The sequence below is a fragment of the Neoarius graeffei genome, chromosome 2 (assembly GCF_027579695.1).
Source record: "Neoarius graeffei isolate fNeoGra1 chromosome 2, fNeoGra1.pri, whole genome shotgun sequence".
NCBI lineage: Eukaryota > Metazoa > Chordata > Actinopteri > Siluriformes > Ariidae > Neoarius > Neoarius graeffei.
Genome location: NC_083570.1, coordinates 15,711,725 through 15,724,822, shown reverse-complemented (window position 1 = coordinate 15,724,822; position 13,098 = coordinate 15,711,725). Strand labels below are relative to the sequence as shown.

Genomic DNA, 13,098 nt, shown 5'->3' with positions numbered 1-13,098 from the left:
GTAAGTGTATTGTAACTCCAATTAGTCACGTGTAATTATGTTTGTTAGTAATGCCTTAAAACTAAACCATTTAAGTACAATGCAATGAACTTTGTGATTTTATATGAAATCCGGGTTTACAGTGTACAGAACTACAGACAACCTAGAACTCTACAACTCACTAATGTCCAGAAGCCACTGATGTCCAGATTCCCTCATTTCCACAACTCATTAATGTTGAACAACTCTGGAATGTGCAAAACTCACTAACATCCACTGGACACAAATTTTTATTATTCTCTCGTATCCATAACTGGCAAGTCAAAGAGGAAGGGTTGTGCAATTGAGCGTTATTTTTAAACATTGTGTCCTGCACAACTACTACTGTATTTAATAATTGTGCAATATGGCGGTAAGTGCACAGCACACAGTTAAAGCCCTGTGGTTTCCTCTAATGATGTTTCTACTGGGGCGGCACGGTGGTGTAGTGGTTAGCGCTGTCGCCTCACAGCAAGAAGGTCCTGGGTTCGAGCCCCGGGGCTGGCGAGGGCCTTTCTGTGTGGAGTTTGCATGTTCTCCCCGTGTCCGCGTGGGTTTCCTCCGGGTGCTCCGGTTTCCCCCACAGTCCAAAGACATGCAGGTTAGGTTAACTAGTGACTCTAAATTGACCGTAGGTGTGAATGTGAGTGTGAATGGTTGTCTGTGTCTATGTGTCAGCCCTGTGATGACCTGGCGACTTGTCCAGGGTGTACCCCGCCTTTCGCCCGTAGTCAGCTGGGATAGGCTCCAGCTTGCCTGCGACCCTGTAGAAGGATAAAGCGGCTAGAGATAATGAGATGAGATGTTTCTACTGAAACACGCAAAAATGGTTCGAGGCTTGTGACGTCGGTAATAACTGCACAAAAAAGCAAACACTTCTCACATTTCTACAAGTGAAAATGATTATTGAGTGTCAGTTTGAATGTAAAAGGCTCTCATCATTTGTCGAACCCATGGTCAAGTGTTAATCTACACAACACAAACTACACAATGCTCACATGTGCTTTTAACTGATTATAAAACATGTGAAGGTTCAGAAGGAATTTAACAAGAACTGGATTTTACATTTACAACGAATTTAACTTTCAGGAACAAAAAAATACAGATCTAAGATAAAGATCTAAAAGCTGCAACATGGCTCATCTGTTTTTATCTTGAGGCAACTGCTGGTGGAGGAAGTGACGGTGTGATCACAGCACTCAGGTAAACAGTTTACTGACATAATCCTCCCATTCTGTGAACAGTGGACACACCCCAGTGCAATGGTGGACAGTAACGAAGTACATGTAATTCGTTACAGTACTTAAGTACAAAATTCATGTATCTGTACTTTACTCAAGTAACTTTTTCTGTTAAGACTTTATACTTTTACTTGACTACATTTCTAAGTGGTAATTATTACTTTTCACTCCGTTACATTTTAATTTCCCTCTCGTTCCATTTTTTAAATCAACGCTAAAATAAAACCTTTAAACGCTAAAAACAATTATAAACATTGAAAGGTCAAAGTGTAACGTGACGTGACAGACTATGACCAATCAGAGCCCAGCGCGGTATTAGCTATGCTTCCTGTCGTCTCGTCATAGTTGAATAGGATTGTGGTCGATGAGATGTGGGTGAGAGAGCTTTAAAATGACTTAAGATTTAATGCAAAAACTATGATGGCGGTGCAGGCAGATAGTTTGTCCCAGCACCCCTGGCCGTATTTGGCAGAATTGTTTGAATTTAAAGAACAGAGAAATGACTCGTATTATTTCAAGTGTCTTCTCTGCCTACCGAAGACCACCTCGCTTTCATCATTCAAGAATTCACCATCGAACTTGAAGAAACACGTCGAGGTAAGTTCGCCATTTGATAAGCAAAGATGAGTCCAGATAGCCTATATCAGTGAACTATACCATATCTCGATACATTGCATTGCACTGACGCTTTTATCGGAAGCAATATGCTAGTTTCCAAATGGCTATCTTTTGGGGGGTGCTACTGCTAAGTGCCAGTTTAACACAGGAGCCTCGCGCGCCAAAAGTAAAAAGGTTTGAGTTGGTATGAGTAAGCCTTTGGGCGTTCGTGGTTCCACTGCCAACCACGAAACTATGATTGAATATGAATACATTCTGACTTTTGTTAGAGGTACTGGTATGTGGTCAGCTGCGCTTAGGACAAATTGAAGCAAGTTCTGCACGGTCACCACAACTTATACGGTAGGCATACCCATGCACTGCTGCTGATCGTTTATGAGTAGCTGTAGAGAGAATCTGAAATGATTTGCAAGATCTGGCCACAATTGTAAATCGTAAAGGCCGAGTTGTGGTAACCGACAAAACGATTCCGACAGTACAAACCACTAGAACAGTTCAGTGGTTCAAACAGTTGAGCGTTTACCTTTTACTTAGGTGGAATTGCCTAATTTTTAATGTAGACGAGCCTTGACTACACAGTGTGGAGTCTAGATATCATTGTATATTATGTATTAAATGTTGGTATTGTTGTGTAGTGTTAATATATTATTATTATATTTGAAGTGTACTATCTAATAATGATAGTAAGTGGAAATACATGCATGATTCAGTCACTGCATGTCTTTAGTCCACATTGAGAGTAGCAGCAGTCTCTGAATCCACAGAAGCCAATCAAATGGAATGCATTGATGCCAAGATAATTGTTTTTACATGGAGCAGAATCAATGTCAGATCCCATCAGAACATCTACCATGTTACCTTTTGATATACATGCTAATGAACACCAACTTTAATGTTATTTTTTGGGATGTTCAGTGTTAATCTATCAATTTTGGCATTATGTGTGGTTCTTAAGATTCTTTTTTTCCCCCCCTCAGAGAAAACATGCAAGTCAGCTCCCCAGGTACATGGCCATGACAGCCCCTCGGAAGAGGAAAGCCAAATCTGAGGATGGTGCATCACCAAAGCCTACGAAGCAGTTAAAATTGAATGAAGCGCCTCTGGTGAATCAAAAGAGTGTGGATCATGCTGTTATCAACTTTGTGGTGCAGAGTCTCCAGCCCTTCAGTGTGGTGGACCAGCCATCCTTTCAGGATCTCCTGAAAAATCTCAAGCCCAATGCCTCTATGATGTCCAGGACAACACTGAGAAGAAGGATTGATGATGCCGCCCTTAAGATGAAGAGAAACATCAAAGAAGCAATGTCCACAATCGATGTTATTGCCACAACAACAGACTGTTGGAGCACAAGGCGAAGGGGCTTTTTAGGAGTGACTGCGCACTGGCTGGACCCCAGTACTCTGGAGAGATGCTCAGTGGCTCTTGCATGCAGACAGCTGAAAGGTTCGCACACTTTTGATGTTCTGGGAAATTCACTAAACGAGATCCACACTGAATTTGGCATTCAACACAAAATTGTCCGAACTACTACAGATAGTGGGTCCAATTTTGTAAAGGCATTCAGGGTGTATGGCAAACAGGATGAAAACAACAATTCCACAGTCTCCGATGGGTCTGAAGATGATGATGAGGAGATGGGGGATGAAGACCAACATCTTGAGGGTATTGATGTTATCGATGTCTCATCCATCTTAAATGAAGATGATGGTCTGCAGTTCCAGCTGCCAAAGCACCATCGCTGTGCCTGCCATCTGCTGAATCTCGTATCAACCGTGGATGCAGAAAAGGCAACCTCAAATGAGGCATACAAAAAGTTATCACGATCAGCATTTTCGAAATGCTCTGCATTATGGAACAAGTCTGGAAGATCCACAACAGCTGCTGAGATGGTCGAAGAAATTTGCAAGATTAACCTCATCTGCCCCAATGCCACAAGGTGGAACTCGTTGCTCATGGCAGTTGAAAGAATAGTAAGAATTTCAAAAGATCAGGGAGACGAAGCTCTGAGAACCCTGTGCACTGCACCGAAGTTGCCCGTGTAAGTATTATATTTTACTGTTTTCTATGCATTTTCAGCTTCAAATGCATTTCGTTTGTGAAATTCTTCATAATCTGTTTGTAAGAATTGTGCTGCACAAGCAAGGCTATTTTAAAATGTATTACTGACTTGAGGTTCACAAGGAAGGCATCACATCACATACAACAATACACAGCATTATAGTATAGTAGACACATTTTTAAAGGAACGCTATAAGCACGTAAACCACTCTTCATTGTTCATAGAATAAGCTACCCAGCAGCGCTATGACTTAGATCTGTTATCTGAGAATTGAGATCATTTGTAGTGCGGTGCAGGCTGCTTGTGAACTTACAAGGTTCCTCAGCTGTGCCATAAAAATGGTTAAACTGAAGTTTAGGAAATAGTTCACTCTCTCACACACACACACACACACACACACACACACACACACACACACACACAGTAAAAATGTGACCCCATTTATTGATGAATTCATGTTTTTTTTCTTTGTTTGTTTGTTAGGTTGAGCGCCGTTGAAATGGCTTTTCTGGAGGAGTATGCCAGAACTATGGGACCAGTCGGCAAAGCCCTCAACATTCTTCAAGGAGAAAGTGATGTTCAGATGGGATGGCTCCTGCCTACTTTGACGCTCCTCATCACAAAGCTTGACAAACTCCGCATCACTACCAGATACTGCAGACCTTTGCTGGATGCTGTTCAAGAGGGCCTGCAGCACCGCTTTGCAGACATGCTTGTGGAACCCGAATTCATTGCTGCGGCCATCCTTGTCCCAAAATTCAAAACCACCTGGACGAGTGAGGAAAGAATCATTCAACTCGGTAAGGCAACATTAATCGATTTTTATGTCAGGACCGGAGTAATGCTTACTAGTCTCATAAAAGACCAATTCAATAAATTAATTGTTAATAGAAATGTCTATTTCAGGTTTGGACTACATCAAGGACCATCTTGAAGAAGAGCCTACCTGCCTGTCCCCAGCTAATGGATCAAGTGGATCTGATGAGGAGGACTTCTTTGCCAGCTTAAAAATGTCGTCTGGTCAGGAATGTGTCAAGCAATTAGAGGGCTATCTTGCCTCAAAGGTTGATGATAATGACATTTTGAGGTCCTACCCTGCTGTATGTAAGCTGTCTTTGAAGGTGAACACAGCCTTGCCTGCATCGGCAGCTTGTGAGCGCCTATTCAGTGCAGCAGGACTCATTTTCAGTCCACGCAGAGCAAGGCTGGATGCGACCAATTTCGAAAACCAGCTCTTGTTAAAGAGAAATGCAAAATATTTGAGTTGAGTTAATATTCAATCTATGTAGCCACTAGGCTGTTTCTGCCATGTGCCACTTTTAAATGTTTTAATTAGTAGTAAAACAAATGTTTTCCACCTTTGGTGGAATTAAAGCACTTTAAGTTCAAGTTTAATTTTAATAAGTTTTACTAAGTACTACTTTTTTTTTACTATGGACTGTTTTTTTTAGGCCACTGTTTTTTTTTCTGTTCCTATTTCGTTTTGAGCAAATGGTAATGGCATGCGTGCATGTGTATTCGTGTGCGTGTATTCTTGTTTACAATATGTACATAATGTTCTAGCAGTATAGCCTGACATGAATGGTACTATGGTCTGAATGCTTTAGGCTAGATTGCTGCTAGAGTGTTAATATTCAATCTATGTAGCCACTAGGCTGTTTCTGCCATGTGCCACTTTTCAATGTTTTAATCAGTAGTAAAACAAATGTTTTCCACCTTTGGTGTAATCAAAGCACTTTAAGTTCAAGTTTAATTTTAATACATTTTACTAAGGACTTTTTTTATTTTATTTTTTTTACTAAGGACTGTTTTTTTAGTCCACTGTTTATGTTCCAGTGAAACACATCTTGTGGAGGGGTGGACTACTTCCTATATTCACTCCTAGATTATGTATCGGCATTTTGCTGTTACTGAGGCTGAAGAGGGCTTAGTTTTTGACTTTGTAAAATAAAAAGAAAATTAATGAAACTTGCTTTTTCGTGGTCTTACTTAAATAGAACATTTTTCAGTATTTTGTGTTTGATAAGCACATATAAGGCACTGTTTCATTGTTAACCTGCTGATTGAGTAGGGGGTTTGATATGAAGGTAACAAAAATCCTTCCGAACCATAATTCTTATTTTTACTTTTACTTTTAATACTTAAGTATTTTTGAAGGCAAATACTTTTGTACTTCTACTTAAGTGAAAACCTGAAGTGACTACTTTGACTTTTACTTGAGTAATATTTGATGCAAGGTATCTGTACTTTTACTCAAGTACATAATGTGTGTACTTCGTCCACCTCTGCCCCAGTGTTACTGAAGTAAGTTCTATTTCGTTTCTCCTGACCACCAGAGGCGGTGCTTTCAGCACATGGATATCCATCACACGAACGTGCAGGTCGAGTAATAGTAACAACAAAGTCACGTGTGACCTGGGTGACGTCACCCCGTGACCCCGGCACAAAAGACCGGTGAACCCAGGAAGTGACCTCTTGCATCTTCTTGCGTTTTGCAGGTTGCGAGTTGCATTGGAATTTGGATTTTGGACAAAGCGCCGTGTTAGTTTCGTTACCCGTGGGGTTGGGGCTGTGCTTACCCATCCCCCAAGAAACTGCGTTAAGTCCTTCAATTCTTTTTTCTCTTGTCGTTGTATTCGTATTGTTTTGTTACTCCGTTAGCTGAGTGCTCTCGCTCGGTGGAGTTAGCTGACTAGCCCTCCGAGGCGGTGTCCTCGCCGCTGGAGGCCGGCTTGTTTTCGTTCAGGTAAGTGGTTTTCATTTCATTTGAATTAAAGCGGTGTTTCTCGACGCTGTTTTGTTATCAGCTCTGTGGCGCACGGCGCCTATTTTTGTTAGTATTATCGACCGCATTGTTTTGTGTAGCCTTGCCTCCGGCCTGTTCACGGGCTAGCTGTCTTGTGTGTTTTAGCGGTGTATGATGTCTTCTCATGCTAGTGAGTGATTGTTTAGTTGCAGCTGTCTTTTAAACCCGCGGCAGTAGGCTCGCGGTTCGCGAGGTCCGGGTGCTCCTGCTTAGGCCCTCGCACCATTTTTTTTCCGACCACGGGTGTGTTTGCCCGGTCGTTTTTCGTTGCCGCCTGACTGTTTATTTTGTGTTACTTACTAATTATTGGGGTGTTCTCGCCCTATTTTTTAAGTTCCCTTCTGCCAGCCAGGTGTCATGGACCTATTCTCTTGCTGCGCCAACTGCCGGGCCCCCCTCAAGCCGGAGGACGGCCACCGCGAGTGCCCCTCGTGCCTGGGTATTGATCATCTGCTGCAGGGGCTGACGGACATGGCCTGCGCAGACTGCATGTGCCTGAGCATGGCAGTGCGGACCGCCAGGCTGGCTCGGATGGATCCTCCGTCTGACATCCCCCGGGCCTCGGGGGGACAGGACATGGTGCCGGCTGCAGCAGCGGGGCCCAGCAAGCGCCGTGGGGCTCCCCCACGCGTCTCCGCTTCCAAGGCGAAAAAGAAGCGCTCGGGCGATTTGGCTCGGAAGGTGGAGGTCCACCGAGCTGGAGGAGATGAAGGCCCTGCTGGCGAATCTCCAGCCTCCGCCACAGGGTAGCAGTGTTCCCGCAACCACCCCATCTGCCTGGCAGCCCGACCGTTCGCCATCACCACCGCTTCTGCCACCGGCCGTTGATGCACGCGGCCTGGATGAGCTGTCGATCCAGGCGTCGGAGAGCTTTGACTGCGGTGGGTCTGACGGTCATGACTCCACCTCTCCGGCCGGTTCCCAGGCCACCAGCCATGGCACCGTGGCAGCATCGGAAGGCGGACGCTCATCCATCCAGCCAACGCTGAGGGCTGCATTGGCCCGTCTGGGTTTGGACACGCCCCCGGTGGCCCAGCATCAGAGCGCTTTTTTCAGAGGCTCCACACAGCCTTCCTCATCGTCTGTTCCGCCCTCGGCCCCATACATCGAGGAGTTACAGAGGTGTTGGGCGGACCCCAGACGCCTTTCCCACCTCCCTAGTGACTGCAGGGCCCTGGCAGCAATGCAGGATGCCCCCACCTACGGCCTCCAGCAGATGCCCAACATTGAGCCCTCCATGGCTGCCCTCGTCCTTTCGCCCAACGAGGCTCTGCGGCCTGACGCCCGATGCCCCCGCACTCAATGCCGTGTGACCGACGACCTCATCGTGCGGGGATACGACATGGCAGCACGAATGGGTCGTATTGACAATTCCATGTCCCACCTGCTGCTGGCCCTCGCCCAGACGCTGGAGGGGACGAGCGCGGCATCACGGGAGCTGTGCGACGCGGCTCTCCAGGCCTTTGCCTACTCATCGCGGGAACTGGGCCGGCTGATGTCATATCTCACCCTCGCCCGCTGGCAGATATGGCTGGCGCAGTCCCCTCTGGCCGAGCCCGACCGGCGTGTGCTGCGCTCTCTCCCTGTTGTCCCCGGGGAGCTGTTTGGCGAGGCCGCTCAACAAGCCCTGGACCGGAGTGCCCAGGTAGTCCAGGCGTGACAGCAGTTCGCTGGCCTCCGCCAGGTCTACCACCACGGCAACGCTGCCCAGTCCTTCAGGGGGCCCACACCGACTCCGTCTTGGCCACGCACCCGCCAGGAGACCAGACGGGTTGATGACTTTCGTCGCCCCACCACCTCCCGGACCCACGGCGCCGCCCCCTACACCCAGTCCACTCCTCGTCGCCCCCCTGGTGACCGACGGGGGCGGTGCTGACATCAGCGCGCCGGCGGTCGGCCGCTTTTCCAGCAAACAGCTCCAACGCTGGAGAGCGTTGACCCCAGACCCCTGGGTGCTGGTGACCCTCACTGAGGGTTACCGCATCCAGTTCTGCTGCCGACCGCCGCGTTTTCATGGGGTCAAACACACCACCGTGAGCCATCCGGGGAAGTCCCTCGTCCTCCGGCAGGAAATCGCCACCCTCCTGGAGAAAGGAGCAATCTCTCCTGTCGACAGGCAGAGACAGCAAGGTGGGTTCTACTCCAGGTATTTTCTGGTTCCGAAGAAGGACGGCGGTATCCGCCCGATCCTTGACCTGAGGTCCCTCAACTCCCACTTGAAGACCATGAGATTCCACATGCTGCGTACAGTGGATGTCTTACACCACATCCAGGCGGGCGACTGGTTTGCCACCATTGACCTGAAAGATGCCTACTTCCATGTTCCCATTGCGCCACACCACAGGCAGTTCCTGCGGTTTGCCTTCGAGGGCCAGGCTTTCAAGTTCAATGTTCTCCCCTTTGGGATATCGCTGGCACCCCGTGTGTTCACCAGGTGTGTGGCAGCGGCATTGGCACCACTTCAGGCACGGGGTTTGCGTGTCCTGCCTTACCTGGACGACTGGCTCGTCTGTTCATGGTCAGCAGCTCAGGCCCACACCGACATCGCGACTGTGCTCTCACATGCCGCAGAGCTGGGGCTCAGGGTGAATTACAAGAAGAGCTTGCTGGTGCCCAGCCAGGAGACGATTTTCTTGGGCATGCACCTGGATTCGAGGTCGTTGATGGCAACCCCCTCCCAGACCAGGATCCACAACATCCGCCTGCTGCTTGGCCGCTTCGGACGGGGCAGGTCACTCGCCCTGAAGACCTTTCAGCGCCTGCTGGGCATGCTTACGGCAGCCTCCTCTCTGGTCCCGCTGGGGCTCCTGGACTTACGTCCGCTTCAGAGGTGGCTCAACGGTCTCCACCTCCACCCAGCGCTGCACGGGCACAGGCTTGTGAAGGTGACGGATACTTTTTGCAGGCTCCTCCGTCCATGGAGGAGGAGGGCTTACCTTCTGCAGGGTGTTCCGCTGGTGGCTATCCCCTCCCAGAGGGAGGTCATCACCACGGATGCTTCCCTGGGAGGTTGGGGTGCAGTCTGGCAATGCCGGACCGTCAGAGGCTGCTGGAGTCCAGGGCAGCGACAGCAGCACATCAACGTGCTGGAGCTAGGGGCTGTGTTCCTCGGCCTACAGCACTTCCTCCCAGGCCTGGCCGACAGACACGTTCTGGTGCGGACGGACAACGCTACGGTAGTGTACTACATCAACCACCAGGGAGGCACCAAGTCCCTCCAGTGCTTGGAAGTGGCCGGCCAACTTCTGCGGTGGGCCCATCGACATCTCTTGAGCCTGCGTGCCATGTACTTGCCAGGCACTGCCAACAGGGCAGCGGATCTGCTGTCCCGCCAGGACCCCGATCCCGGGGAATGGAGACTCAACCCAGCGGTGGTTCTCACCATCTGGGAACATTTTGGCAGGGGAGAGGTGGACCTCTTTGCCTGCCAGGAGTTGACACACTGCCCTCTGTGGTTCAGCCTCCACGGCCCCAGCTCCCTGGGCCAGGACGCGCTGCCGCATGCTTGGCCAAGGCAACTGCTGTATGCCTTCCCCCCTCTGCCGCTGATCGTGCCAACCCTACACAGGGTTGCGATGGACCACCACGGGCTGCTGCTTGTCGCCCCTCGGTGGCCGGGCCGAGTGCGGTTTCCCAAGTTGCTGCAACTTCTGAACGGCGACCCCTGGTGCCTGCCAGTGAGGACGGACCTGCTATCACAGCTGGGAGGGCAGATCTGGCACCCGGATCCAGCCCGTCTGCAGCTCTGGGTGTGGCCGCTGAAGGGCCGGACCCCCTACTAGGTCTTTGTGAGCCGGCAGTGGTCAACACCATTGCAAGCTCTCAGGCACCCTCCACCAATGCCCTCTATGCCAACAGATGGAGGTTTTTCTCCAACTGGTGCTTGACTCGGGGGGAGGAGCCTACATGCTGCCCCCTGCCGACCATTCTACTGTTCCTCCAGTCCCTGTTTGACAAGGGTCTAACTCCTTCCACCATCAAGGTCTATGCAGCTGCCATCTCTGCTCAGCATGCCAGAGTTGGGGGAAGGACCGTGGGGTCCCACCCCTTGGTGGCACATTTCTTGAAGGGTGCTCTCCGGTTGAGACCCCCCCGACGGAGCCGGGTACCCACATGGGATCTTCACTTGGTGCTGCAGGCTCTCTGCGACGCACCGTTTGAACCCCTGCTCATGGCAGACATTTCATGGCTCTCCCTGAAGACTGCTTTTCTTCTGGCCATTACATCGACGAGGCGCATCGGGGAATTACACGCGCTGTCAGTCAGTGGGGAGTGCCTGCAGTGGCACTCCGGCGACAGTGGGGTCACTCTGTGGCCTAACCCCTCTTTCCTCCCGAAGACCCTCTCTGCTACCTTTGTCAACCAGCCCCTTAGCCTTGCGGTGTTCGAGGCGGGCCATGGTGAGAGGTCGGAACTTTTGTGCCCAGTTCGCGCCCTCAGGGTGTACGTGTCCCGTACGGAGGGCTTCCGTAGGAGTGACGCCCTGTTTCTGTGCCACACAGGGCCGAGGAGGGGTCTGGCACTCTCTAAACAGAGGCTATCCAAGTGGATAGTCGAGGCCATATTACATGCCTACAGGCACAGTGGCTCCCCGATTCCTCCGGCTGTCAGGGCGCACTCTGCACGGGGCGTGGCGGCCTCATGGGCATCACTGAAGGGTGTACCCCTTTCAGACATATGCAGCGCAGCCTCCTGGGCATCCAGCTGCATCTTCACCAGGTTTTACCGTCTTAATGTCGTCCCACATAATCCTGTGGCGACGGCCGTCATTCCAGGCCTGTCGCAGCAGCACTGAGTACGGGTAGGCACTCCTCATGACCTGGTTGGTATTAGTCATCCATGTGCTGAAAGCACCGCCTCTGGCGGTCAGGAGAAACGAAATAGAACGAGGGTTATGTATATAACCGCGGTTCTATGAGTTTTGGATGACCGCCAGAGCTTGGCAGTCACTCGGAGTGTACACGAGAAGATTTGCCAAGAGGTCACTTCCTGGGTTCACCGGTCTTTTGTGCCGGGGTCACGGGGTGACATCACCCAGGTCACACGTGACTTTGTTGTTACTATTACTCGACCTGCACGTTCGTGTGATGGATATCCATGTGCTGAAAGCACCGCCTCTGGCGGTCATCCGAAACTCATAGAACCGCGGTTATATACATAACCCTCGTTTTATGAAAGTCACATGACTGTTTTCTCATGTTTGAATCTGATTTTACGTACAAAAAATAAAATGATTTCAGTAATTCAGTGTGCATTTTACTTTTCCATAGCTAATGGAAATTCTTCATCATCTTCGTCATAAGATTAGTGCATGACTTTATGCTTTGAAGGTTTGAAATGAAGTGGGGAAAACTTATATTTAACTGAATAGATATTATTAAATAAGACCGAGGGAACTGGAGACTCACCTGCAGTGACGTGGAGAAGAAGATAAAAACACACCTGCATGATTAAGATCTCATGTAAACAGCTCACTAATGTTCACGCTGCAGTAATGACCACAGACACAATCAGTATAATGCAGCCTTACCCACTCTTCCATGCCCACACACACATAGAGCCCACATGTAATGTAGCAATCGTTTTGACTGATTTTCAAGGGAATCGTTTCAACTTCCTTTGCTATTTCCTCATTCATGTGTTTCAACACACACTGCATCATACAGCCACATGGTATTTATGTATGTATCTATTTTTTGAGCATATATGCTCAAAGTATTTAATACCAATAAATTTAATACCAAGAAATAAAAGCTGTAAACAGAACAAAACCCTTCAGTTATTTTACATCTCTCTTTTTAATTGCAAGTTCAAATTTATTCATGTAAATGTATTCACAAACAAATGCATGAACATCCAGAGTGCATAAATACATTTTGCTGAGCAAAAAAAAAAAAGAGCTATTTCAAGAAGAATCAGGTAATACAGGCAATGCAGTCTTACCCACTCTTTTCCATGCCCACACACAGCCCACATGTAATGTAGCAATCGTTTTGACTGATTTAAGGGAATCATTTCAACTTCCTTTGCTATTTCCTCTTTCATGTGTTTCAACACACACTGCATCACAGTCACATGGTATCTATGTATGTATCTATTTAAAAAAATTGAGCATCTATCCTCATAAAGTATTTAATACAAATAAATTTCCAAAGCCGTAAACAGAACGAAACCCTTGTTATTGTACATCTCTCTTGAATTGCAAGTTCAAATTTATTCATGTAAATGTATTCACAAACAAGTGCACGAACATCCAAAGTGCATAAATACATTTTGCTGAGTCAAAAAAAAAAAAAAATTCAAGAAGAATCAGGCAATGCACTAAGATCTGATTCAAATAATCACAAAACTCACTT

At 48.3% G+C, this 13,098-nt stretch overlaps 1 protein-coding gene across 1 annotated transcript; it reads left to right on the top strand.

The window, feature by feature from the left end:
* Positions 1 to 1,679: 1,679 nt before the first annotated feature.
* Positions 1,680 to 10,509, top strand: LOC132869021 (uncharacterized; the record flags this gene model as incomplete). The annotated part of the gene is made up of 5 exons (XM_060902384.1): positions 1,680 to 1,856; positions 2,855 to 3,915; positions 4,420 to 4,736; positions 4,843 to 5,036; positions 8,695 to 10,509. Coding segments are annotated over exons 1-5 (3,564 nt in total), but the record flags the coding sequence as incomplete, so codon positions are not given.
* Positions 10,510 to 13,098: the final 2,589 nt, after the last annotated feature.